The 27934-nt window shown below is 39.2% G+C and overlaps 1 protein-coding gene across 4 annotated transcripts in view; it reads left to right on the plus strand.

Moving 5' to 3' along the window:
* vegfc (vascular endothelial growth factor c) overlaps positions 1–25455 on the plus strand; it is a 138904-nt gene extending 113449 nt beyond the window's left edge. For all 4 annotated transcript variants that reach the window (XM_047364646.1, XM_047364645.1, XM_047364648.1 and 1 more), the window contains 3 exons: positions 2615–2757; positions 12411–12735; positions 24801–25455. In XM_047364646.1, coding sequence (XP_047220602.1) covers positions 2615–2757; positions 12411–12735; positions 24801–24909 — 577 coding nt within the window. In that variant the 3' untranslated portion in view covers positions 24910–25455. The remainder of the gene's footprint in view (positions 1–2614; positions 2758–12410; positions 12736–24800) is intronic.
* Positions 25456–27934: the final 2479 nt, after the last annotated feature.

The following is a 27934-nucleotide window of genomic DNA, read 5'->3' on the forward strand; positions in this document are numbered from 1 at the left end:
TTGAAAGTACCTAAATAAGTCAATGCATACTGCCGTGTAGTTTAGAGAAGTTTTGAAATGGGGTCATTTGGAGTAGTTATTGATAGTTGTTACCTTACCTGCAGGAGACAGACTTTTATCAATGCGGGTTTGATAAACCTAACTGTTATGATCCTACACTACATTAGCTGATTTTAAACCTCTACATTTTAGCATAAAACTGTTTAGGTTAATGTGGTATTTTCAGCCAAAGATTTGTTTTTTGTTATTTGGGAACATTGCATCCCAATGGTGATGGCTATGTCAGTCTGCCTGAACAGCTGAGACTTTTATTCTTGAGTACTAATCGAAAACAACCATGAGACAGTTATCATGCCTTAACAGATGAGTTGATTTTTTTCTGCAGTAATAAGGCAGTATCCACATGAGCCAAAATACACAATGGAATAACTGCTGCTTTGAGAGAAGGAACAGAGAGACACAGCAGAAAAAAAACCCAATGGAACTCCAAAGAGAACCCAACCTTGAAACTCCAAAGAGAACCTAACCGACTGATGAAGCAGATGTGATGACTGCACCCCAAATGCGGTTGCTGACATCGTATTGCAGAGATACAACTTCATTGTCTGTTCAGCAGGGACATCTGCATGTCACAAACGTCTGTATACCCCGGCATCATTCCTTAATTTTTGTGTTAATTAGCTTCATTCATTTTGCAAAGATAAATAAAAAACATCTCATTACCTGTGCTGAGTTACTTGGTTCCTTGAAGACTTTGAAATATATCATCAGAACGTAGCCTCTGCTGACAACTTAAGCCTCAGCACAAATTATTTTACTATAGATATTATTTGCTGAAAAAACAGTGACTAGCTAATCAACAATTGAATACAATTGAGTTAAAAAAACAAAAGGTTGTATATCACAAGTTGTTGCCTGTAAACAATACATTGTATGAGCATATGAACACTTCAGCATGAAGCTAAAAAGTTACAGCCACTAATTTCACACCATCTGTCCAACAACATCAACATAAAATATGGTGTGAAATTAATTTACCCGCTTTTAATTCAAAATATCAGTCTTAGTGTCCTTTTATTATTTTCATTAGCTCCAGCCATTCTTTATAGAAGAAGAGGAAATCATTGTAACTCTTATAATGCTCCACACAGTGCAGCATTAGTTCTACTGTCAGACATGAATTACTTGGCAGAGACAGTTTGAGGGTAATGTCCCCATTTGCTAGATGTGGCAAAGGTAAACTTAACATGGCAAAAATAGGAGATGAACAGATTAAGAAACTGGGAGGAAGAGGAAACTGGATGATTTTTATTCTGAAGTCGTGGTCTTAACAAAGCAAACATCAGTGGTTTCTCCATATTAGTTTGCTTACGTCATTTGGTGAAGTTATGCATGAATTAACCTTATCCATCAAACCATCAATTTTATATGTGTCCATTTCAAATTTCTAAGCTGGCTGACATGGGATCCTGAAGACCAAAAATAATTATTTTTTATTACTACATTGTTGGAAGACAAGCTGAATTAGGAGCTTCAGTCTAATTGTGCTGCCCTTGCATGCTGATCAGATGTGTAATATTAATAAACCAGGGTAAAATAGCTGTAAAATACCATTAGGATCTCTGTTATGAACACTTCGCATATACATATTGTTTGAAATAGCATTTGATTGGTAAATTATTATATTCAATTTTATTCAGACTTCAATCACATCATCAGGCAATACAATTTTGAAAGGAAAAAATGAAAACTGTTTTTCTTTTACTGGTGCAACCCAAAGATATCTCCCTCTCCCTACTATCTGAATAATACCAATCCATGAACTCCTCACTTGATAAAGGTGTTTGTACGCAATTCTACAGATGTGATTTCATGATCTGACACTGGGCAAACTGTCCTGTCACATACACACAAATAATAATTCACAAACTATAGTTCTTTGTGTCTATGTATGTGTATATCTGCAAATCATATGTAAAGACTAGAATATTTTTAAAAGATTACATAAAAAATATGAATTAACACATATTCTGAAAACCACAGAGACTAGAATGTTTATTGAACTATGAAAAAGGGAATTTAATGTCAAAGCTGAAGGATTAGAGTCATTATAAAGAATGCTGGAGTGTGCCAAGAAATAGAGTTCTTTGAACAGTGGCATCCGATTAACTATAATGCAAGATGCTAGGTATTTTATTAGCAGTCATCTGAAATATTCATGAAAAATAAAAAGTAGCTCTTTGTCTTTCCTAGTAGCTAGTTGTATTTATCATTGAAAGACCAGAATGTGATATACAAGGTGAATCAGCGAACCGAAACAGAACATTGCCACATCATGTAAGCTAGTAAGTAAATAGGAGATTTGAGACCAGAAAAGCCAAACAACAAGCCGAAAATAATGTTTAAAGATTCTTAATAATGTTTAGAGATGCTTAATTCTAACCCTAACTTCTGTCAGTAGGTTATAGACTTGATGGTCACAGTTGGCTTAAAGAGCTCTGTAGGTAAATACAAGAGCTTTTCCATTTTTATTTTCATTGACCTGCCTACAGAAAATGTATAAATAGCTGGTAACTCCAATTTTGCTGTAAGATCTTTTTTTTTTCTTCTGAAGGTGCCCAATAGCCAACAGGACATGTCCTCCTGGTCAGATGTGGAGCATCAAGCAGTGTCAGTGTGTCAGAATGGCTCCCAATGTGCAACCTACGCCCCTTCCTCCACCACTGCTTCATTTAAGACCACCTAGGCAGCACCATGGTAGGCATAGTGCACTGTTTAACAAATAGGGTTAATTTGCATTGCTTGGTTTTTTTTATTAATACAGCTGAAAAATCCAACTCATATCTACGTATGATATATATGGCAGTATTTAAAATTTGGTTCCTAATCACAGTATTAATGTTTAACAGCATACTGCAGGTAATATAATGGTGAATCATAACTCAGTCTCTGACCGTACTTCAAAAACAGCAGGATAAAAACAAACCTTACTGCTATCTTCCTACATAATCAAACTATCGAAATTACTTTTAACCAGCCAAACTCTATAACAAATATTATGCTTCACTTTGACTGTTTCATATGAAAACAGTAGATTAGATGGCTAAAAATCTATCAATTACGGGTGTCATTACCGCCAGCGTGAATATCAATCTTACTGTATTTACACTTAATCTTAGCCAGCAGTTTCAGGTAGGATTTGATGTCGCCCGTTCTGGCCCCTGGCCCCATTTGACTATGGTTGCTGGTGTCTCTAGTGCTATGTTTCTGATTATAGAGCTGCCAATCACTAGAGTCGGCTTCTCAGTGGGTGTGTCGCTGAGCAGGCAAAATCTGCTAGAAACGCAGACAGGTTAGTGGTGACCTGTGGGACGGGATCTAGGACTATGCTTTCTACGTACCGTCAGCTAGCCGGCCTGAGGCCCCGACTGCACGGGCTCTGCTGAAGGACTGCTACACGGAGCTACCCTCGGTGGCTCCGCGCTGGCTAAGGGGCCTGCTATCTGCTGCTTTTTCAATAGTGTGGAGCCGGGGCCTCCAAATCTAGACCCCCTCCTCCAAAGCTACAAAAATGCTACATTTATTACATGTATCATTATCACTAAAGGAGGCAGAGGAGTAATTGAACATCTGACACAGAGAGCAGGAGAGAGGAGACTCAGAGAGAGAAACAGCAGAATGGGTAACTATGGTGGAGCTAACGCTACGCTAGCGACCCCTTACCACTACGAGAAAAACTGTGTAAGACACGGAGGGTCCCCAATGTTAAATGCAGCAACATAAAATATGTGTTTTAACATGCTTATATATTAGAACAAGTCAGAGATATCACAGTAAAGAGAAATCAGATCAATCAAGAGAGTCTTCACACACCAAACAATCCACCTAGTGAAAACAGGAAGTGACGAATACGCCTTACCATGCCCACATCATGTAATTCGGTTAGCATCTGTAGCATCTAAACTCCGCTCTAACAAGTCCTGCAGTTAATTTGCTAACTTCTTCACTAAGAAAATTCAAAAGAAAGTAGTCTGTACATCAGTATCAAGTCTAGTACGAATGCTTGGTCCAACCAAAACAAATTTTGGCAAAAATGACACAATTCTACAAATTCAACTTCAAAAACAAAGAAGAAATTATACATCAACTAAGCTTCTCCTCCAGCTTTCTTTAGGAAGGTTTTGTTTGGCATACCATCTGATTTGGTTCAAATATTAAACTAATCCATATTGTTAGGAGTTTTCCCCTGGGCCTTAAAAACAGCAATTATAAAACCAGTATTAAAAAGAATAATCTGGACAAGTTGCTATTACAAAATTACAGGCTCATCTCAAATATCCCATTTATCAGTAAAGTTCTTAAAAAAGCTGTTTCAACAGTTGAATACCTTCTTAACAATGGCCGGGATGCATAGATTAAATTTGTGGATGTGCCGCAATTTTCTTCAGTTGAATAAAAACAAAACTTAAGTAATAATTATTTTTGCGCCAAAGTTGGAGCCATCAAGAGTCAGCACCCAGCTTCAGTTACTACAGCTAGAAACCACAGATCAGTCGTGCATTGTGCAGTGTTGGACTCAGTCCTAAACCTCCAGAAGCACATAAAGACAATTCAAAATATTTTTTTCACACTAATGCCTAAAACAATGCATACGCCTGGTTGAATTAGTAACCAACATTTTAACAAATCTGCTGTCACTTGTGAGGCTTTTAACAGGAACAAACAGAGGGGCACACATCACATTGGTTTTGTCCTCCCTACATTGGCTAACTGTTAAATTTAGAATTGATTTTAAAATTTAGCCTTAACTTTTAGAGCTTTAATGGACAGGCCTCCAAATATATCACTGAAATTTTGATTATTTATTTTTATGGCCTCACTCTTCTGTCCTCAGCCCAGAATATCCTCAAGGTCCCTAAGTCCCGGTTGAAAACTTGGAGTGACCTGTCCTTTCAGGCAGTAGCCCCCAGGCTGTGGAACACCTTGGCCCTGTCTCTCTATGTGGCTGACTCTGTTGATTCCTTTAAAAAGCAGCTTAAGACACTTTTATTCAGACAAACTTTATTAGCTGTTCTTACTTTCTCTATTTATCCCCATCATCCCAATATCTCCGCAAAATATCTGTGTTTCTCCTTTCAGGGAATTTAAAATCAATACACCACTTGCCCATCTACACACAAAAATTCTCCAGATGCGTACAAACTGCGCTGTAGCTGTTGTGCACTGCAGGGATGAGAATCTTATTTTATCTGGATGACCTGCTTTTACTAGCTCGGTCCAGAGAGGAGCTGTGCAAATGAAGGCACTGGTGACACATCTATTAAAACTGAGTTTTTCCATGAACTGGGAAAAAATCTCTGTTCTCCCATCCTAAATTGCCGTTTATTTGGGGGTAGAAATAAATTCATACACAATGAGAGCCTGATGAGAGCAGACGCCAGTCATGTCAGACTTCACAGTGTAGTAACAGCCCTTTCAGTTACTGGGAATGATGTCAGCAGCTCATGTGGCTGTTCGCTGGTTCTGCTTCATATGAGAAACCTTCAAAGATGGTTCACTTGCCTGCGCATAGATCCTGTGTGCGGGATGAGACAGATGATTTCCATCCCTCCCTCAATGGGAGTCAACTTGGTTCACTGGGGAAATCCCCACACTGTCAGAGGGAGTACCCATCAGCAGACCCGTGTCACACATTCCAGTGTTCACAGAAGTGTCACTGTCATGGTGGGGAGGGGCAGTTTGTCTCAGACAGTTGGAGGAAAGTGGCTGGATCACACTTCTATCCACATAAATGTGCTGACGCTTCTTACGGTGTGGAAAGTAACACAAAATTTTCCTCCGCTGCTGCGAGATCAGCACATTCGGATCCTGACAGAATAGAGCACAGAGGATTATATACAGCTTACAAAAAATCCACTAGGAGGCATGTGCTCAGGTCAGCTGTTAAACATTGCCAGACAGCTGTTGTGCTGGGCACACATGAATCTGCTCTCATAAACAGCAGTTAACATCCCCAATGTCTTAAACAAATCAGCACCCTGACCTGATCTCTCAGATCTGGAGCAGATTCGGCAGAGCAGCAATGAATCTGTTCCCTACACGGGAGAACGCTCAGTGTCTGTTGTGTTTATCATTTAAACTGGGGGAGGATCCACCACTATGAGTTTGATGCCTTCACTCACAGTCCGTGGCTGAGGATGCTCCCTCTGGTGCCACTGGCTCCTAGATCGGGTTCTAGAGGAATAGCTGTCATTGATTCTCATAGCCAATGAACGCATAGGCGCGCCGTGGTTCCCAAATCTAAAGCAGCTGCTGGTAGGCCACCTGTGAAAGCTGCCATGGAGGCAAGACACACTCCTCCAGGCAGGAGGGCTGATCAGTGGCTACCTGCAGACAGGCCAGCACTCAGAGAGGCTTGGCCTCCCCCAGGAGGTGGTGCTCACAATTCAGGGGACGCAGGCCTCTTCTACCTCAGTGTTATACACATCAAAATGGAAAGCTGGTGTGCGAACAAGGGGTGGATGCCATTTCAGCTCCACTAGCCGGCATTTTGTAATTTTTCCAGCTGATGAACATGAATTTAGCTATCAGCAAAAATAAAACTTTCCACATCTATTTCCTCCCATCATGAAGGTTTTGGAGACATAATAGCCTTTAACCACCCACTGATGAAATGATACTTAAAAGTAGGGATGGAGGATAAATCTGCATGGCAAATATTATCGGCCGATATATCTAATTTCTTTTTATATCGGCATCGGTCCGATGAGTAAAAACATTCCCCGATGTCATATTGTTTGGTTTGTGTGACTGCGGGATTCCAAACAGTCCCTGAACGCAGCTGGAGACGCTCCAATTCACACATGCGGACGTTAAAGTTCAATGGCAGGTCAACGCTAAAGCCAACATGTCAGCAGTCTGGAAGTATTTTACGGTATCCCAAGAAGACAGCCGAATAGCAATATGCAATTCGTGCATAGGTGAAGTTATGCGGGGTGGTGAGCACGCGAGGTCTTTCAATACCACAAATTTAAGAACACATTTGAAAAATAAACACCCATCGGTGTACAATGAATACCAGCAACAAGCTAATGTAAGCAAGCCCGGAGCTACCGATAAACAGAGAACTATTGCACAAGAACTGGAGAAAACAAAGAAATTCAGCAAAGATTCAGCGAAAGCCATATCTATAACAAAGAGGATAACCGAATGATTGCGCTGGACGACCAACCTTTCTGTATAGTAGAGAACACAGGGTTTCGTCGGCTCATGGAACACATTGAGCCCCGTTACAGCATACCGAATAGCCATTTTTTTTCCGACACTGGACTACCTGAACTATACAAGGTTGTTGCTGCACGCATTTATGAGCACACTTAAGTTCATACCTAAAACTGAAGGTGGATGTTGACAGTTACATCAAATAGGTTTACAGTCAGATAAGCTGAGCTTCTATTTTTTTTTATGGCTGTTTGTTGTTACACGGGCTTTGTAAATGTTCCTGCTATATCTTTGCCTAAACATTTTAAGGCCAGTGCAATGTGATTGTACAATTTAAAGGCAAATTTGCATTTTCAATAAATAAAAAAATCTGAATTTTTCCTATTATTATTAGTAATAATATCGGCAAATATCAGATATCGGCCACAGCAGCAATACAATTATCGTACATCGGTATCGGCAGAAAAATATCCCTACTTAAAAGGCGCGCGTAGATAGTGAACAATGTCATGCCCGCTGGTTCCTCAGTGGTATTTGGCGCTGCTTCTTTGCACTCTGGTTCAAGTACCATTTAAAACAGCTCTGCTGTAAGCCCTGACATCTTCTTTATTGCAAGATCTGCATCAAGAAATCTTGACAACAGGAAGTAGGCTAAAAGATCTCAAAGGCAACACATCATAACCCAATCTAAAGAAATTCAAGAACAAATAAAGTCAGTGACATCAGCTCCAAAGGGGTTACAGACCCATTTATAATGTGGCAGCAGTGAACCACAATATGAGCCATTAAACACAAACTGAGAAAACATGGAACATTTTTGGTTCGGAAATTTATTGATGGTAAACAGGAGGAAGGAGCAGGCAGAGGGCTGCTGTCCGTAATCAGACTATCTGCATCAGGTCCAACTGAAACAAGACCCCGCTTAATCCATGTAGCACGAATATCCAATATCCAACCTAAAACTAACATCACCGTGGGCAAAAGTCTGCAGTTTTAGGCTATAAAGTCCTTGTCCTGGTTATTGCCATAGCTGAGACAAAAACTTCCTCACAAAGCCTAAAATTGTAACTTCTTCAAGCTTTCTTCAGGCATTCTTTTTCTTTGGAGCATTCCTAGTCCAGATAGCAGCATCTCTCCTCTCCACTTCTCCTGCCACAACCTTCTCACATCAAAACCCCCTGTGCCTTACTTCTGGCTGGGCTGTGTTCGAGATAATTATCCCAGTGGATCATTTTATGCATCAAAAAAACACATGACATTCTTGCATATACTATATTACAGACATTATTTGTATTTTATTTATGTTTTTATATACTATTTATTTTTTATCGTTTCACACAGGTTACTTTAATGTAACAATGTCATGCAGTTAATGCTGGCACAGCACCCTGCAGTGACGGTAGGAGGCGGGGCTTCAAGCCATAGCTTCAGCTGTCAGTGAGTCAATGGAAACACAACAGATTTTCTACAGAGTAGTGAGACCAAGTAAGGCGGAGCCTAAAATGAGCCAGTGGAAAAGGGGGATATGTGCAGCCATCATTTCCTGATCTTAGCCCCTAAACCTAACCACTGACTGTGTCTCACTTTACAGCAACAGCTGCATTTGCAATGAATGGCATTCCTAAGTGCTTAACTATTTTTTTCACATGTAGCAAGGTTGGTATAGATAGATTTTTTCCCTTAATAATTTATCTCTGTCAGAATCTGCCATTTTGATCTTTGTTTTTGTTTACTTTGCCGTTAGAGGTTTTCCCTGTTCCTTTAATTAGTAGTTTACTTTTGTCTAGTTAGTATTTGCTTAGATCCTTGTGCTTGTGTGTTGACTTTAGATCCCATTTCTTCCCCAAGTCTGTTATTTAGTTTAGTTCTCTTTTGTTTTGTTCCTTATGGTTATTTCCTCTCTTTGGTTTTATTTTTAGTTTCTCGTCTAGTATTCTTGTGCTTGTTTACTTTAGTTGTTTCCATGTCCTTAGATTTAGTTCCTTCTAGAGTTACTATTTATGTTAGCTTATGCTTAGGTTTCTGTTCCCTGCTCCTTCCAGTTAGTTTAGTGTTTGTTTCCCTTAGAGTTGTCTCTAGTTTAGTTTACCCTCCTGTCTCTGCGTTTCCCAGCTCTCGTTGTCATAGAAACGTATTCCCTCAGTTCCCTACACCTGGTATTCACACCTACCAGCAATCATCTGATTACCTGCCCCTCTCGTTCTTTTTGTTTCACCATTCACCCCTCTGTATAAAAGCTTACTGGTTTCATTTGTTCCCCCTTGGTTGCTCCTGTTAGCTTCCTGTGTCTCTTGCTCCATCTCCTATTGTAAGTTTATTGTTTTATAAAAGAAAAGATTCCAAAGACTATGTGGCTACCAAACTTCTGTCTGCATCCCGGTCCAAACCAACCACAAACCCTGACAATCTCGTAGTTTGAAAACTAAATTTTGTATTTACTCATGTCATCTTGACATCAAAACTTGTTTCATGATCTGAAACATTTAAGTGTGATAAAACAGAAAAAACAGGATACATATAGGCAAATGTTATGCAAGGCAAACACTTTGCACTGATGAAAATTCACTCACCTGAGAATGGTATATGCTTGTAGCTGCTTCATCCGAAAGCAGTAATTTTGTTTAATAATTATGGGGACTAACACCCCTTGTCCTCTGTATTGGGATACAAACTTCTGATCCCCCCAAACAAACTGCCAATAATAGTTCTGTAAATCAGAATCTGCTTCTAAACGTAGGTTAACAAGACTGTTTATCTGTCTGTTTAGTTCCACACACTGTTAGCATTTTTGTGCATATCTCTGTTGTTGTACGAGGTCCACATGAAGTGTTTTCAGAGCCAAACACAAACTAAGGATTTCAGAAACACACACATTCAGCAAAAACTTTGCAGCCACAAATTCTCCTCAATGAACAAGGACAGATTAACATAACCTGGTGTGACTGTGTGTGACTGTTTTGTAAGTGTCTGTTTTGCAACTTACGACACACATACTAACATGCAGAACCCATTGAAGTCCCAGTGAAACAGATCTATGAAGGCAGATATGTTTCAAAACATATCTGCCATATCATACAAAACCGAGTTTGTATTTTGGATGTGAACGTCTGTGAATTATAATGTGTGCACGAAGTTGCGTACGAATATAGCTTAGGCTATAATAAAGGCTTTTGGGCCAATAGGTTACGTGGATACAAAGATGAAGATGTTAAAAAAACATTGACACTAATATAGTTTGGAGCTGCAGAAAAAGCATTTAATAGAGTTAACTAGAAATTCTTGTCAGCAACCTTGTGTAAATTTGGTTTTGGAAACTCTTTCATAAACTGGTTAAAATATTATACAGTTCCCAGCAACATGTATCAGGACAAATAACCAAACATCTTCCAGTTTCTGTCTTCATAGGGGCACAAGGCAGGGATGGCCGCATTGCCACTCATTGTTTACTATTATTATCGAACCACTAGCGGCAGCAATCCGGCAAACTACAGATATTAAAGCATAAAATGCATGAACACAGAACACAAAATCAGTATTTATGCAGATAATGTATTTCTTTTCCCCCAGCATTCACAAACCTCCCTCAGGTAACTGTATTGATAAATTTCAGTTTCAGATTATTCTATAAATTGGTAAAAATGTACAGTTCTTCCAATCTTGTTTTGGTTGCTTTTTGCTGTGTTCTTTCCTCCGCTGTATGGCATGCTGTATTGTGGTGGGGTGGTGGTCCTGTGTGGTGCTGCTCTGGCTGTCGCTTGTGGATGCGGCAGGACAGGCATCGCTGGCGTCTGTGGTTGAATCGGGCTTCTCGACCTCGACTAGTGTGGGATGGCTTGTCTGCTGAGTGGTTGCAGGTTGGCTGGTAGGTGGTGTGTGCTAGGGGTTGATGGTTTTTTACCTTATCCCTAAAGATATATGGAAGGATGTGGCAGATCCTTTAGTTATCAGGCTCCTCTCCTGTGGAACCAGCTCCTAGGTTTAGTCCGTGAGGCAGACACCTTGTCTACTTTTAAGGCTAGGCTTAAAACTTTCCTTTTTGATAAAGCTTATAGTTAGAGTGGCTTAGGTTATCCTGAGCTATCTCTGTGGTTATGCTGCTATAGGCTTAGACTGCTGGAGGACATAATGACCACTTTCATTCTCTCTGCTACATTCTCATATTTCTCTAGCTACTGACTGTGTTCTTCTTCACACTCTAGACTTGAAAATTGGCTCAGAGTTCATCTGCTTAGCTGTCTTTCTGTCCTAGATGAAGTCACTAAAGGAGCTCCTGCCTTTAATGTAATAATTTTCTTTCCAATAGAAAGTACTCCTAGATTAGTGCTTCTGTGTTCTTTTTGTGGCTTTGTTCTGTTCTCTTAAATCTCCAGTTGGTCTTGGCAGATGGCCGTTCACACTGAGCCTGGTTCTACTGTGGGTTTTTTCCTTTCCACTCTCAATACATGCATGCTCAGTATGAGGGATTGCTGCAAAGTCATTGCCAGCGACTGTCCACTGTTTCTACATGCTCATACAGGAGGAGTGACTGCTGCAAGTCACTGACTTGATGCAATCTGCTGGGTTTCATGAGATAGAAAAACTTTTTTTTACCAATTTGAATAATAAATTGAATTTGACTGCACTGTTTGACAGTTAGAATTAATTGAAATGTATGAACCTGACTAGATACAGTATACGTATGATTGAATTGACTGTGTAAACTTCCTTGAGATGACATGTGAAATGGCTCTATATAAATAAAACTGGGTTGAAACTTAATTATTTTAAGATTCTTTTAAACTTGCAGTGTTTTAAAGGGGCCGCAAAACAGGAATAGATTCCTCAAATAAGTATTTTGTTGTGAAAATGAAAAAATCTGTTAGTCAGTATTTCTGAATATGATCTGTTGGTATTCAAAAATAAAATCCATAAATTTCATAACTTAAACCTCAGACATGCACATAGTTTGCCTACCTGCACCCTATTACACTGAGTGATTTTTAAACATTTCCTTCAGTCACATTAATTAGTTTAAAAGACGCCCAAACAGAGAGCTGCAATCTATTTTAACAATTTTCTCATACTGTCTTTAAAAGATTACATATTTTTCATGTTATGTTTAAGCATATAAAACTGAAGGAAAGACTCCTTGCATATATCTGTAAAGTTGTCTTTTGTTCTTGTTTGTGTTTCTCCTTTCATTTCTGCAGACATATTGTCATCAGATGTGTGTGGCCCAGATAAGGAGCTAGATGTGGAAAGCTGTCAATGTGTATGTCATCTTGAAAATCCAACTCATGACTGTGGGCCTAACCGACACATGGACCGAAACACTTGCCAATGCGTTTGCAACATGCTGCCTGTTCCATCCTGCCCCCTTAACCACATCTTCAACAAAGAGACCTGTCAATGCACATGTAATAAAACATGTCCGAGGCACCAGCCCCTAAACAAGACAAAATGCGCCTGTGAATGTAATGAAACACCAAACAAGTGTTTCCTGAAAGGCAGAAGGTTTCACCAAGCAACATGCAGGTAAGGAGGGACATTACAGTAAGGCATGCAGTCATATAAACTTTTCCAACCCCTGCCCAGCCCCCTTCAGGTTCTCCACTGGTACATCACACAACCCTCACCACTCATACCCATTCTGAGTAGTCAATTTATACACATGAAAGATGACACTCAGATTTTGAATTGTATGTCTATCCACAAGAAAATCACTGGTCAAGCAGCACAAAGTGGTTAGTGAATTGAGCTCTGTGTGTAATATAAGCTCTCAGTGTGCTAATGACTTCCCAAAGCTGTCACTTAGCAATATCCCTTCCCCAAAAAGGAGGAAATACACACACATACACACATTCATCCATCCTGTCCAATTCTGACCTTTTGTGACCCTGTTTGAGAGTGATTTATGAGTAGAACATAGCGATATCTGGGACCTGTCACCAATGCCTGTAGGGCTAAAAACCTGTGTTTGAGAAAAAGATGCTTATTCATTTGAACTCCTTTGAGAATTTGATCACAGACTTATACCTCTCTTTAAATAACCAAACTAATTTTTTAGTTATACACCATGTGCAGACAAAAAAGCTTAGGCAACTACACACCACGATCTTGATTTTATTGATGAGATGAAAAACTACTTAACATTTTAGTTTTAATTGAAGTTTTGTTAGGGTCAGTTTTCATGCTTTAGAGCTATGTTTTTCAGCTTTCTACAGTAGCACTAAACAATAACAGATTTTCCACATCATCATACAAATTGACCTGGGAGCTCACAGAGAGAGGTCCCGTTGTTTTCTATAACTGCTTAGTTACTTTACCTGTAACTATAGTCTTGCTGGATAAATCAGAGATTTGGTTGAACTCTTGGACTGTGTTACAGTTTCTGCTTGGCAGTAACAGTGTAGCAGAAAATCTCTGAACTTTTATAACCCATAGTAATGAATAATTTATTTTATTTTAATATTTCTTCTTCTTTATCTTTTACTATTCATCATTACTCTGGCTACAAGTGGTTCATTGTTCTTTGAAAGATTTTACATTAGTTTGAATGTTTTTTGTCTTCAGCCTCTGCCTTACAGTCAACAGGTACAGGGATGCATTTAAGTCAAGGTTGCTACTTGCTTTGGTCTAATTCCCATAAATATAAACAGCCCAAGGAAACAGACATGTATCAGGTCTAGCTTGAGGACTAACGACATCTGTTTATGTACAATCAAACCATTCTAAGTCAGATTCCAGGTTTTACTTCAGTCTTGCTGCAGCGGGAGTTGAAGCTTGCTAACCCCAAGGAGGACGGTTGGATCTCGGCAGGGCGCATTTACAGCGGATTTTACTGCTACTTGTTTGGTGTTTAAAGTTGGGACAGTAGCCCTTGTACTTTTCCACATATTGTCGCATTACAACCACAAACATAAATATATTTTATTGGAATTTTATGTGAAACACCAACAAAAAAGTGGTGTACCATTGTGAAGTGGAACTAAAATTTATACATAATTTAAAAATGTTTTACAAACAAAAAACTGAAAAGTGCAGTGTATAAAAGTATTCAGCCCCCTTTAGTCTGAGTCCAACCAATTGCATTCTGAAGTTGCTTGATTGCTAATGACTAAATAGAGTCCACCTGTGTTTAATCTAATCTCAGTACAAAAACAGCTGCTTTGTAAATGTGTTTAAATTGATCATCAAATTGCGCAAATTGTAATTACGAAAAAAAATTAAAAACTTAATGGAAATACAGCAATTTCGAAAAAACTCCCGATTTTTGATAAAAGGTTTTTGCGCTAGGATGAGGTGGTATTTTGGCCGTTTCAAAATTGTTGTATTTCGCAAAACTGCAATGGAAACACTTTTTTTCACATCACACATGTCATGTGATCAACAACCGGATGGTACTACTGCCGAAAAAGAAGAAGAAGACGACAAAAAGGAGTAGGACGAAGACGCCACAGCATGTTTGGATTCACCATAAGGAGTATTTTTTAAATTTAGTTTGCTAAAGAGGCATTACCAGCATTTTAGATTCCAAAAAGCAAAGAAATGCGAGCATTTACCAAGATCTTGAAGCGGCCATCCTCCACCGCAATGTTTTTAATGAGTTATCATGTAAACAAACTTATTCATGTGTGATTTTAATTGTATTTCTTATTTCATGGAAACAGTGGAATTGCAAAATTGTGCTTTTTTTGACATTGGCAGAATATCAACAATATTTTGCACACATTTGTAATGGAAACGCAGCCTGTGATGGCCTCAGAGGTTGGTTGGAGAATAGAGGTGAGCAAACAACATCATGAAGTCCAAGGAACACACCAGACAGGTCGGGGATAAAGTTCAAATTCAGTTTCAAACCATTGAATTCAGTTTCAGTCAGTCAGTCATTTTTTATACCGCTTCTTAGTGGGTCACGGGGAAGCTGGTGCCTATCTCCAGCAGTCTATGGGCGGATGGGGAGTACACCCTGGACAAGTCGCCAGTCCATCGCAGGGCAACGCATTTAATTTCAAATTACGCAAATACAGATTCAGTCTGAGCAATTCAAATTCGATTTCTGATAGCACAGGTTTCTTCCCATACTTGTAGATGTAAGTGCAGCAAAAGTTGGTTCCACAAAGTATAGACACAGGGGGGCTGAATACTTTTGCACAATGCCCTTTTCAGTTTTTTATTTATAAAAGAAAATAAATCATGCACAATTTTCATTTAACTTCAGAATTGTATACCACTTTGTATTGGGCTTTCACATAAAATTCCAATAAAATATATTTATGTTTGTGGTTGTAATATGACAATATGTGGAAAGGTTCAAGTGGTATGAATACTTTTACAAGCCACTATATGTGAGATATAAGGCTTTGTTATTGCGAATTATGGGTAGCTGAATATAAAAACTACTTCTTCGGTGTATATTTTTATGGAAAAAGTTAATTGTAAGATAATCGAATGTCCCTGAATGCCGTTGTGCTGATCTTAAAACAGCATATACAGGGGTTGGACAATGAAAGTGAAACACCTGTCATTTTAGTGTGGGAGGTTTCATGGCTAAATTGGATCAGCCTGGTAGTCAGTCTTCATTGATTGCACATTGCACCAGTAAGAGCAGAGTGTGAAGGTTCAATTAGCAGGGTAAGAGCACAGTTTTGCTCAAAATATTGAAATGCACACAACATTATGGGTGACATACCAGAGTTCAAAAGAGGACAAATTGTTGGTGCACATCTTGCTGGCACATCTGTGACCAAGACAGCAAGTCTTTGTGATGTATCAAGAGCCACGGTATCCAGGGTAATGTCAGCATACCACCAAGAAGGACCAACCACATCCAACAGGATTAACTGTGGACGCAAGAGGAAGCTGTCTGAAAGGGATGTTCGGGTGCTAACCCAGATTGTATCCAAAAAACATAAAACCACGGCTATCCAAATCACGGCAGAATTAAATGTGCATCTCAACTCTCCTGTTTCCACCAGAACTGTACGTCGGGAGCTCCACAGGGTCAATATACATGGCCGGGCTGCTATAGTCAAACCTTTGGTCACTCATGCCAATGCCAAACGTCGGTTTCAATGGTGTTGGCTGACAGCCAACAGAAACTGAAGCAGAACCTTGAAGGTAAATCCAGAGCAGGGTTCAGCTGACAGCCACCTTAGGAAGAGAGCAGAGCTGGGGTTAGGAGACCGGACAGGACAAAAGCTTAGACAGAGCAGGGTTTGTTGGTCTGATTAACACTCAAGTTGAGTAAACAATCCGACGCCTCCTCCAAGGTCTCAGCAGCTTTTAAGGGGTCCTCCGTGATTGCTCTTGATGGAGAACAGGTGTGCAGCTGCACCTGCCTGTCACACCCTGATGGAGAGAGTGAAGAACAACCAGACAGCACAACAAACCTGCAATCAGATCCGTGGCCTGACAGTAACACACAACAGCTTATTAAAGTACCGAACCGGACATCCCATTTGCAGCTGGCCATATATAGTTTAACATCCAAAAAATATTGACTGGTCAAACCGAACTGAAAAATACAAAAAGGAGAGCTTAAGTCTTTATTAGCATATGGACACAGCAAAGTGGGATATGAGCAGCTTCTAGTTTGGAGTTTAAAAAGGTTTTGAAGAATGTGGACTGTGCTAGAACATTTCTAGTGATAATCTTACTTGTTTTTATGGGCAAAATCTGAACTGGTTATTTCTATACTGAACAAAGAAAATGTGATCTAAATGAAGGAATCACCTATAGTAAATACACGGGTATAGAAATAAATGAGAACATGCTAAGCTGTGGTCCAGCTATTAACATAGTCAAGGTCATCAGAACTGTATAAACTCTTGACAGATCACTGTAAGATATTAGTTTCTCTGTGAAAAACAATAAGTACAAGAAAATGATGCACAACCTTTGAAAGTACTCTCTCCTGAACATATGTCCCTTAATGTCTTCAGATTAAATGGGTGTTGCTGCTCCAACGTTCAGTCAACTAGGTTTCTAAAGAACGAGCACAAATTAATAATTATGTTGTCTTGACCATCCCCTTCCTGACCTGTTAACTGTGTGTGTGTGTGTGTGTGTGTGTGTGTGTGTGTGTGTGTCCAGGTTTTCAAGGAGAAAAATACCTATATTATGATGCTGCTTTACCCCTGCTTTACTGGTCTAGTCATATCAAAGGTTTTATTACAGACATTTTAGTATGTTGTTTAGGCTCTATTGTTCTCTCTTCTCTAATCAATATGTTGACTAGAGATCAGGGTGGTGTAGTTGGTAGCACTGTTGCATTGCAGCAAGAAAGTCCTAGGTTTGAGTCACGGCCTGGAACTTTTCTGCATTAAGTTTGCATGTTCTCCCCATGTATGTGTGGGTTCTTTCCAGGTACTCTGAAGTTCATCCTTGGATAAAAGAGACCAATAAAGAAGAAAGAACTGTACTTTAACCCAAATGGATCACTAATAACCTTGAGTATTAGTATCCCTTAAAGTTTTTAACATTTTCTAACAGTACAACCACAAAACCACACATAGTTCAGATGGGAGAATCTGATTTGTAGAGTAGTGGCAAGAAGAAAGCCTCTGTTGAAAGAAAGCCATATGGAGTCCTGTTTGCAGTCTGCCAAAACCTTTTTGGAGACACAGAAAATATATAGGTTTAGATTAGAGCTCTTAGATCAAAGCATGTCCATCTGTTAAAATGGTCATGTTCAGATCTAAATTCCTTTGAAAACCTCTAGACTAGACTAGAAAGTTGTTTACAGCTGCTCCTCATCCAATGCTTCAGCTATCTTTTGCAAAGATAAATGGGCAACAAATTTATTATCTAAATGTAGAAGACCAGTAGAGACATACCGTAACCATCTTGCAGCTGTAACTGCATAAAGAAGTAGTTCTAAAGACTCGCCACTCAGAGGGTGTGAACATAAAAGCAGACCACACTGTCCAATTTTTACTTGGGGAAAAAAGCCATGTATCGTTTACTTACATCAGAAAAATCACAATAAAATGGTGAATAATTTAGCAAAGCTCTGCAGACCATTGTTCCGCTTTTTTCCAAGTTGTGTAAACTTCCGTTCTACAAAATAGCTAAAGCAGGTAAATGATATATGACTACTTATTTTATCTTTCACTAAAAACATAAATATAATATATTCAATGTTTTTTTCTGCTTTAATGGCTGAGTTAAACTATACAGGGGTTGGACAATGAAACTGAAACACCTGTCATTTTAGTGTGGGAGGTTTCATGGCTAATTTGGACCAGCTGGTAGCCAGTCTTCATTGATTGCACATTTCACCAGTAAGAGCAGAGTGTGAAGGTTCAATTAGTAGGGTAAGAGCACAGTTTCGCTCAAAATATTGAAATGCACACAACATTATGGGTGACATACCAGAGTTCAAAAGTGGACAAATTGTTGGTGCACGTCTTGCTGGCACATCTGTGACCAAGACAGCAAGTCTTTGTGATGTATCAAGAGCCACGGTATCCAGGGTAATGTCAGCATACCCCCAAGGACGAACCACATCCAACAGGATTAACTGTTGACGCAAGAGGAAGCTGTCCGAAAGGGATGTTCGGGTGCTAACCCAGATTGTATCCAAAAAACATAAAACCACGGCTATCCAAATCACGGCACCTCAACTTTCCTGTTTCCACCAGAACTGTCCGTCAGGAGCTCCACAGGGTCAATATACACAACCGGGCAGCTGTAGCCAAACCTTTGGTTCAAACATTGTATCCTGAAGGCAGTGCTGTGTATCAGGATAACAATGCACCAATACACACAGCAAGACTGGTGAAAGATTGGTTTGATGAACATCTCCCATGGCCTGCACAGTCACCAGATCTAAATATTATTGAGCCACTTTGGGGTGTTTTGGAGGAGCGAGTCAGGAAACGTTTTCCTCCACCAGTATCACGTAGTGACCTGGCCACTATCATGCGAAAAGAATGGCTTAAAATCCCTCTGACCACTGTGGAGGACTTGTACAGGTCCTTCTCAAAATATTAGCATATTGTGATAAAGTTCATTATTTTCCATAATGTCATGATGGGAATTTAACATTCATATATTTTAGATTCATTGCACACTAACTGAAATATTTCAGGTCTTTTATTGTCTTAATACGGATGATTTTGGCATACAGCTTATGAAAACCCAAAATTCCTATCTCACAAAATTAGCATATCATTAAAAGGGTCTCTAAACGAGCTATGAACCTAATCATCTGAATCAACGAGTTAACTCTAAACACCTGCAAAAGATTCCTGAGGCCTTTAAAACTCCCAGCCTGGTTCATCACTCAAAACCCCAATCATGGGTAAGACTGCCGACCTGACTGCTGTCCAGAAGGCCACTATTGACACCCTCAAGCAAGAGGGTAAGACACAGAAAGAAATTTCTGAACGAATAGGCTGTTCCCAGAGTGCTGTATCAAGGCACCTCTGTGGGAAGGAAAAAGTGTGGCAGAAAACGCTGCACAACGAGAAGAGGTGACCGGACCCTGAGGAAGATTGTGGAGAAGGGCCGATTCCAGGGGGACCTGCGGAAGCAGTGGACTGAGTCTGGAGTAGAAACATCCAGAGCCACCGTGCACAGGCGTGTCAGGTCTCACAGAGGTGTTCTTCGGGCATCTGGGCTGGAGGCAGGAGTGGAAGGAGACACACGACAGACCTGGCAGGTTTCTGTTCTCCGATCAAACTCGTTAAATGAGAGGGTACAGGAGCCTGGGGATATCCAGAATGTTTGTCTGAAAAAAGGCAGGAAAAAACAGGGTTGATGAGAACGTGAACAAACAAGAGTGCTAAAAGCTGCACAACATGGTCAGTTACCACATAGGTGAAAACAATGAGCTGACACCTCCCTCCAGGTTCCAGCTCCTTAAGAAGCCCCACTGATTGGGCTCTGATCCAAAACACCTGTGAAGCAGCACCTGCCAGTCACACCCTGTAGGAAGGGAAAAAACAAACACAGCACACACACAAACTGCACACTAACACCGTAGGTATGACAGGCAGGAGTTGAAGCTCGCTCACCCGTACGGAGTATGGCCGGATCTCGGCAGGGTGCACTGTCAATATATCGCTACCTGTTTGATGTTTATAGTTGGTATATGAGATATAAGGCTTTGTAATTGATAGCTACGAGTAGCTGAATATAAAAACTACTTATTCTGTGTATTTTGTTGTGGAAATAGTTTGCTTTATTGTATAATCGGATGTTCTTGAATGCTGTTGTGCTGCTACATTTATTTTTAAAGAACATTGTCTGTCTCTACTATCAAGTGTCTATTAATAATCAGTCGGAGCAGTTTCTATGTTTCTCCTAAAGAAGAAAACTATGTTGTAACTAGAAACATTTGCATTTCCAGCGAAAATGCAGTGTGAATGCTGAAAGCTGAATTTTTTAGCTGAAAGCTGGCAAAAACGAGCTGAAATTGACTGCAGACAATCTGCTAAAATTTTATAAATTAGAAGAAAACAGAAATGCTAAACTCATGTTGAAAGCTGGCAGAAAGTGGCTAAGGCTGAAAACAGAATGTCAGCTGAAATCTGATAAATTAGTAGAAATAGAAATAGCTAAGAAAAACTGCCATCTGATCTGTTTAAGCTGGAAGACTATTACCTGTAAAACAGCGTAACAAGGTGAAGTTACCTCAAAACTACTTCTTGAAATAGTTGTTGAAATACAAAAACATTAAAAAAGCAGGAAAGAGCTTCCCATAGATGAGCTGAAAAAGCATAGACTGAAGCAAAAACATAGCCTAAGAAGTTGAAGTCAGTGCTAAAATACATTAAAAAAGTGCAGAAATTTCAGAAGAAAATGATCTTACAACAAATACACTGAAAAACCACAAAAACAAACAAGAAATTGCCTAAAAAATGCAAAAGTGTTTTTCAGCTAAGACAGAAGAGAGGAGAAAGAGAAGCAAAAATGCTAACATTAGTATACTGGCTATCACTAGCATGAAGGCTGATATTAATTTAACCCATCTACAATGCAAAAAGCAATGTAAAAGCTAAAATTAGCTAAAATGCAAATGTTTACTACAGCATATATTCAAAAGTCTATGAAATTATTCATTCTTCAGCATTCACACAATAATAATAGTAATAAACTAGAAAATTTCTGAAGAAATTTAGATGGGGCCTGCCTCATGGTGCATGCCTCTCGGACCAGAGCCAAAGGTTGTGGGGCTGTGGTACAGAACCAAAGCAACAGAACGGTGTGCATCATGATTGAGGGTAGAGTTCAAGATGTCTATCTAGACCTGTTCTTGTTTCACCAGTAATCATGCGTCCTTGCATTGCTTCGGCAGTCGCCAATAAATAAAGAGTCCAGTTTACAGATGTGTAGTAATAGGTGCCACCAGGCAATGGCATGGGAGTCAGGCCACTGACTGTTCTCCCTTCATTGTTATGGCAGGCGCCAACTAAGGAATGTTGAAACATTTATTCTATAAATATCAGTGAGTTTATTTTGAAAGGACAAAGTAGATCCATGTCCATCACAGAGTTCCGGCAATAGTGTTAAGACCAATGCTGCAATTATTGCTGTGTGAAATATGAAGACGTTTTTTTGTAGGGTATGTCTAGGTTTTTTTTTTAAAGTACAGTATAGTTGTCCTTTTAGGTCTGGCATACTTCCACTAGATATAAAGAACCTGCTTGCTATTCCAAAATCATTGGGGATGCTATTATCAGCTTAAAAAATCAATACAAACTATGGAATGGTGAGGCTTTTATTTTGAAAGTGTCAGTAAGCCTTATTTGCAAGGACCAACATAGTCTTATTTCCAACACTGGGTGAGCTCCAACAGTAGTGTGAAGCCCAGTCCTGCAATTATTTATAATTTAAAATGTAAAGGCTTTTATTTTGTATAGCATGTTTTGTCTTATTTTGAAAATCCAGCATGGTTGTCCTTTCAGGTCTGGGTTAGTTCAATTAGTTGTTCTAAAATCATTGTCTATGCTATTATCAGCTTAAAAAATCATTAGTAACTATGAAAGGTTGAGGCTTTTATTTTGAAAATGTCAGTAAGCCTTATTTTAAAGGGCTGGCCTGGTCCTATTTCCTACACTTGATGAGCTCCAACATTATTGTGAAGCCCAGTGCTGCAATTGTCTATAGTTTAAAATGTAAAGGCTTTTATTTTGTACAGCATGTTTTGTCTTATTTTGAAAATCCAGCATGGTTGCATTAGCTATATAGAACCTGCTTGCTATTCTAAAATCATTGTGTATGCTATTATCAGTTTAAAAAATCTAACTATGGCTTTTATTTTGTAGAGCATGTTTTGATTGGTGAACAATTCTGGAGATTTTTGTGTGTCTACATAAATTTGTGTAGGAGATATGACAGTGTAGAAAAGTGGATACTTTTGAAATTTTTCAATTTTAAGCGATTCTGGGAAGGACAGATTTGGTACTCCTAAACAAACCTTTTTTATGACAAAATGATAAAAGGTATCAAAAAGATTATTTCACTGTGAGTGCCAGCAAGGTCTGAAGATAAATCTCCACAAGGCTCATGTCTCTACCTCGAACAGTTTACGAGAGGCGGCGATTCGAAAATGTGTGAGTTTAAGGATTTTTTGCTCAGATTTTTTCTGAAATTCCTATAGATTTCCTATACAGGGTGCGTTGACTTTGCTTTGCTTTGGGGCATGTTGCCGGAAAACTGTTTGTCGCACATCAATGAGGGTGACATTTTCTTAATCGCGAAAGAGCATCCTACGTTTTGATGTATAATTTGTATAGATAGATTGAAAATTGAGCGAGTGAAGAGAGTTTGTTCGTTCTTTTTCAGGTTATTCAAAAACAGAAGAATTCCGTCATTGGATTACAATATAAAACTAAAAATCTGAAAAAATTGTAATAAAGTTTGAATCCAAAGTGTAGAAAAAATGTAAAAGATATCAAAAAGTTGAATTATACAATAATAGCAGAGGGCTGTGAAAGTTGAATAGTGTTTCTAACTGAAAGTATGCGTAAGTAGTTAAATGGCAAAAACAGTGAAGTTTTAGCAGACTTTTTGAGGTTTCTCATTCATTTCAATGGGAGCAAAAAAAAACACAAAAAGCTGAATATTTTAAAAAGTATATAAGTTATAAAGACCAAAAGTCATAGCCGGAATGTCCTGAAAGGCCTGAATATTGTGAAATTTGAACGGTTGAAATAGCACAAAGTATGCAGGAGGAGTAGCGAATCAAAAAGTGTACGGAAGCAACCAGAATAAGAAGAAGAAGACGGAATAATAAAGAATAAAGAGAAACAGGATCTCAATTGTGTGAATGCCTGCAGCATTCACACAATTAAGAATGTTCATATAAATCTAAACCACAGCAGTGTACAATAAAATGCTTTCTTTATTGTGGCACAACGGTATTCAGGAATATCACTGTCCTGCAACATTCCATGCAGGACGAGTGGAGCGTAATTCCAGAATGCAGTATGAACAGCTCCCAGTGACCTCTCCAGCTTCATTTCCAGCTTTATTGTCTCCACACCTTCTTTTAAAGTTTAACACTTTTTAATAAGGTTGATTTATGGTGAAGAATGTTTCATGTTTAGAACTATTTTAATAAATTACATTGTTACTACAAACGTTTCTTCTCTATGCTGTCCATACACGACTTTACCTGGTGACAACAACAATAACAATATAATAATGCTTGAAAGAGATTAGGTTTGTGTTCTGGTAGTTACCTTTTATGCCAATTCATTCAGTTATCAGGAAACAACTGAGCTTAGATGTAGTTGGGTAAAAGTAGAATTAGCACATTTTTTCAAACTTTTCCTTAGAGAGTGAACCAGTATATTGTCATTTGATTGCCACTAGTCATTTGAATTTAACTAAGGCTCTCTCCACACTTTACACTGATGTTTCTTGAGTTATAGACGTTACTCAGTCATGGTGACCTCATATGACTGAAGCATTTCTACTCAATGCCAAAGAAACATGCTCTTATAATATTTAAAAAAATATAAAAAAAAAACATAAGGCTTTTCGGTTTGTTACATTATACAAAGAACAAGAGCCAGACTACTTCAACTGTTATTAATAAATCAATGAACCACATCCTACATTAATCCGTACTGTAGTTAATTCTATATCACATATAAATATACAAGCTTGGTATGACAACAACATAGCATGGCCAACAAATACACTATTTGTGTGCTTTTACTATATTTTATTTTACTTTATAACAATCTAATTTAGAAAATAGGACGTTGGTTCTTAGAAACCATCCATTTGAACAATAAAGCTGTTAGTGAAGGCTGGTGGTTTGATTCCAGTGCCTCTAGTGGCTGAGTAAAGTATTACAAGGACAAGCACTTCGAAAAATAAGCCCCTGAATTGTTTTTTTCACTTGCCTTTCAGGGCAAAAAAATATTTTAGAAATAGTATAATTTAGATTTTTTTTCTCACTTGCCTCAAGGTTTCCGTAGGGGTGGCATAACTTAAAGCGATGAAATACACTCATTGGCCACTTTATTAGGTACACAGATATGTGGACCAAGTCCTCAAAACATTACCTTTGTTTTTTTCATTTTTCCTTTGGTTACTGATGTAAACTGGCCTTCTTCTTTCTTCTTTTTTAATTGCAGTTGTGTTAGGCCACCATGTGAGGTGAGGAAACGGAAGTGTGAAGCAGGTTTCTTCTTCAGTGAGGAGTTGTGTCGCTGTGTTCCCTCCCATTGGAGACGGTTGGACTAAAATCTGGAACATAAGCTACCATCAAGATGCAAACTTAAAGAGTTGAATACATCACCTATCACATGTAGACTTGCGGGTCAACAGCATTCTTTTTAGCCATGGTGGCAGCTAAGTAGGTGGATTTTGATACACTTGGGGAAACCGTTGGGAGTGGAATGCAAATATGGGAAATTGGACATAGAAAGTTGAGAAATGCACTGATTTTCTTTTGAGGACATTTAATTGGATAATGAATGACAGGATGGGAGGAAGAATTGCAGAAGAAAGAGTAAACACTTTTGTTAAATAATGTGTTTTAAAATATTTGGAAATTAATTATGTCTCAGTATTCTGACGTGAAAAATTTATATTATTTATTAAATGCTATTTTCATCTTTCGTTTATTGCAATTTCTGTATTTTTTTTAAAAGTACACTGTGATCAATATTTTTGTATCATGTATGTCGAGTATATATGTAAAATGAAGTATCCTGGATGTTGTATATCTTTTACTGTGTGCTGTAGTAATAAATTAGTTCTTTGTGGTAGGAGTTTTCCACATTGATACTATGGCTTCAAAATGTCATTAATAATGTACCCTGAGCTCAAAACTTGTGAATACAGATCAAAGTGCTGAAAAAGTTAATATTAGGTATGAAAGAAAGTTGTTGGAATACATGTATATCTGGGGGAGTACGTAGACCACAGTGAATGTAATACAGTTCAGTTTAGTAATACTTTCAAAGCGAAATTAGATGTAGCAACTTTTGCTAGATTTCTTCTCAGAGTCATTATAGATGGTGGTGGGTAGGCAGGATCTCCTTTAGTGTTCTGTATTGCAGCAGATCTGAAAAAGTCTCTGACTGGAGACATGCTGTTTTTGAATAACAGTCTTTTAAAGAGGATGCTAAGGGTTGCCCATTTTGTATGTTTTTAATTTTATAAAGCATCCCCCAGAACAGAGCCAGCCTTCTTTATCAGCCTTCTTTTTCAGTGTAGCTCATTTTTTATGAGCGTATTGGCCATTTGACTGACCTCTGGGCTTCCTCTTCGTGAGGTTCTTATGTCAGCTATTGCGCATGCGCATAGTCTGTTCCCACTTCCTTTCACCCCATGACCCTGTGCGACCGCTAACGTCAAATCTTTTTAAAATCATGTCTGCTTCGAAGGGGGTATAAACTATGTTGTTTTAAGGCGTTCTTCCCGGTAGCTGCTAAGAACTAATTGGGTGACGGTCATTTCACTAATGGCGAGGAGCAAAATGACGGGCCTGCAGCACTGCGTCAGTCATGGAGAGTGCTTAACAAGCAGAAGAAACAGAGGTCTAGCATCGATCCATCATTGAAAGAGTCCTTCCAATGGCTGGAAATAACCACAGAGGAAGCTGGTAGGCCTTCACATTGGGTTAATTGCGGTCTCTTTTGATATTTTGATTTGAATATTATGGTAGCCGTGCTGTTTATGCAAACCTCTACCGTGATTTCAGCCTAACATTGACACATATAAATAGTTATTATTGCCATTATTAGCCACTTATAATTCAATTCAATTTTGTTTTATTTACATAGTGCCAATTCACAACACATGTCGTCTCAAGGCACTTTTGTGCAGTGACAGTGGAGAGGAAAACTCTCTTTTAACAGGAAGAATCCTCCAGCAGAACTAGACTCAGTGTGAGCGGCCATCTGCCACGACTGACTGGGGGTTTGAGAGAACAGAGCACAGACAAAAAAAGAACACAGAAGCACTGATCCAGTAGGATTTTCTATAGAAAAGAAAAGTGAAAATTAATGGTGATAAGCTCCTTTATAGCTTTATAATGTGTATTTTTCATTGAATTACCTACATTACATAGAACATAACATAAATGCACATTACATGAAAACATACAAAATGCACATCAAATATATTATAAAAAACATACCATCAGATATTCTGATATTTAGCTATATAGATGTTCATTTATGTGCTAAAAAAGTTATTTTTCTTTAGCAGACACACAACTCTTCATTCTTACAAACTATGACATATTAGGTTGTAATTTTCTGACCCACAAGCAGAACCATTACCAGAAACCAGTAACGTTTTTAATAAGCTTTATTTTCGGACAGGAGCAAAGTCACGGGGCAGTAACAGGAGCAAGAGTCAGGCGCACTGTGAAAGACAGGTGAGGTTAATAGGGAATATTGCTGTGTCTCTTGTCAGATGTTTGATGAATAATGAATGGGTAGCTTACTGTGCTGGGCTGGGAATGACGCTCGGAGGGATAGCGACAACGTGGGAGGCGTGTGCCGGAGGAGGGTTAGGATCCAGGTGTCTGAGTCAGTTGTCTGAGGAACCATTGGAGAGCAGGACTGGAGAGAACAGGCTTGAGCAGAGAAACATGGAACACAGCTGGATCTTCAAGCTGGGGGCAATATCAAGTTGGACGGTGGTAGTGCTCAAGACAAAAGTGATGGTGTAAGGGCCAATGTACATGGGGGAGAGTTTTCTGGACAAACCCCTCAAGTGGATGTCCCGGGTGGACAACCAGATTCTCTGGCCCATGGCGTACTGAGGAGCTGGGGTCGGAAGCAGGTACGGTTCAGTGCCGAAACGGTCCTACTCCACACGCCCTTACATCTTCGAATGTGCTGTCGAACTGATGGGACAGAGATCTGCTGTTCATTTCCAGGAAAAAGTGGAGGCTGGTAACCCAGTGATGTCTCAAACGGGGAAAGGCCGGTAGCAGAGGAGACATGGCAGTTGTGTGCATACTCGACCCAAGGCAGATGCAAACTACAACTGGACGGGTCTGACGAACTCAGATAGCGGAGGGTTGGCTCCAGCTCCTGGTTCATTCTTTCTACTTGGCTGTTTGTTTGGTGATGGAAACCATAACTCAGGGCTACTTTAGCACCCAGAGCTGAGCAAAACTCCCTCCAAACTCTGGAGGTGAACTGAGGACCCCGGTCAGGAAGGACCTTCAAAGGAATTCCATGCAGGCAGAAAACATGTTTAACTAATAACTAGGCAGTCCCAAGGGAGGTAGGGAGTTTTCGTAGGG

This window comes from Girardinichthys multiradiatus, chromosome 5 (genome assembly GCF_021462225.1).
Source record: "Girardinichthys multiradiatus isolate DD_20200921_A chromosome 5, DD_fGirMul_XY1, whole genome shotgun sequence".
Lineage (NCBI taxonomy): Eukaryota > Metazoa > Chordata > Actinopteri > Cyprinodontiformes > Goodeidae > Girardinichthys > Girardinichthys multiradiatus.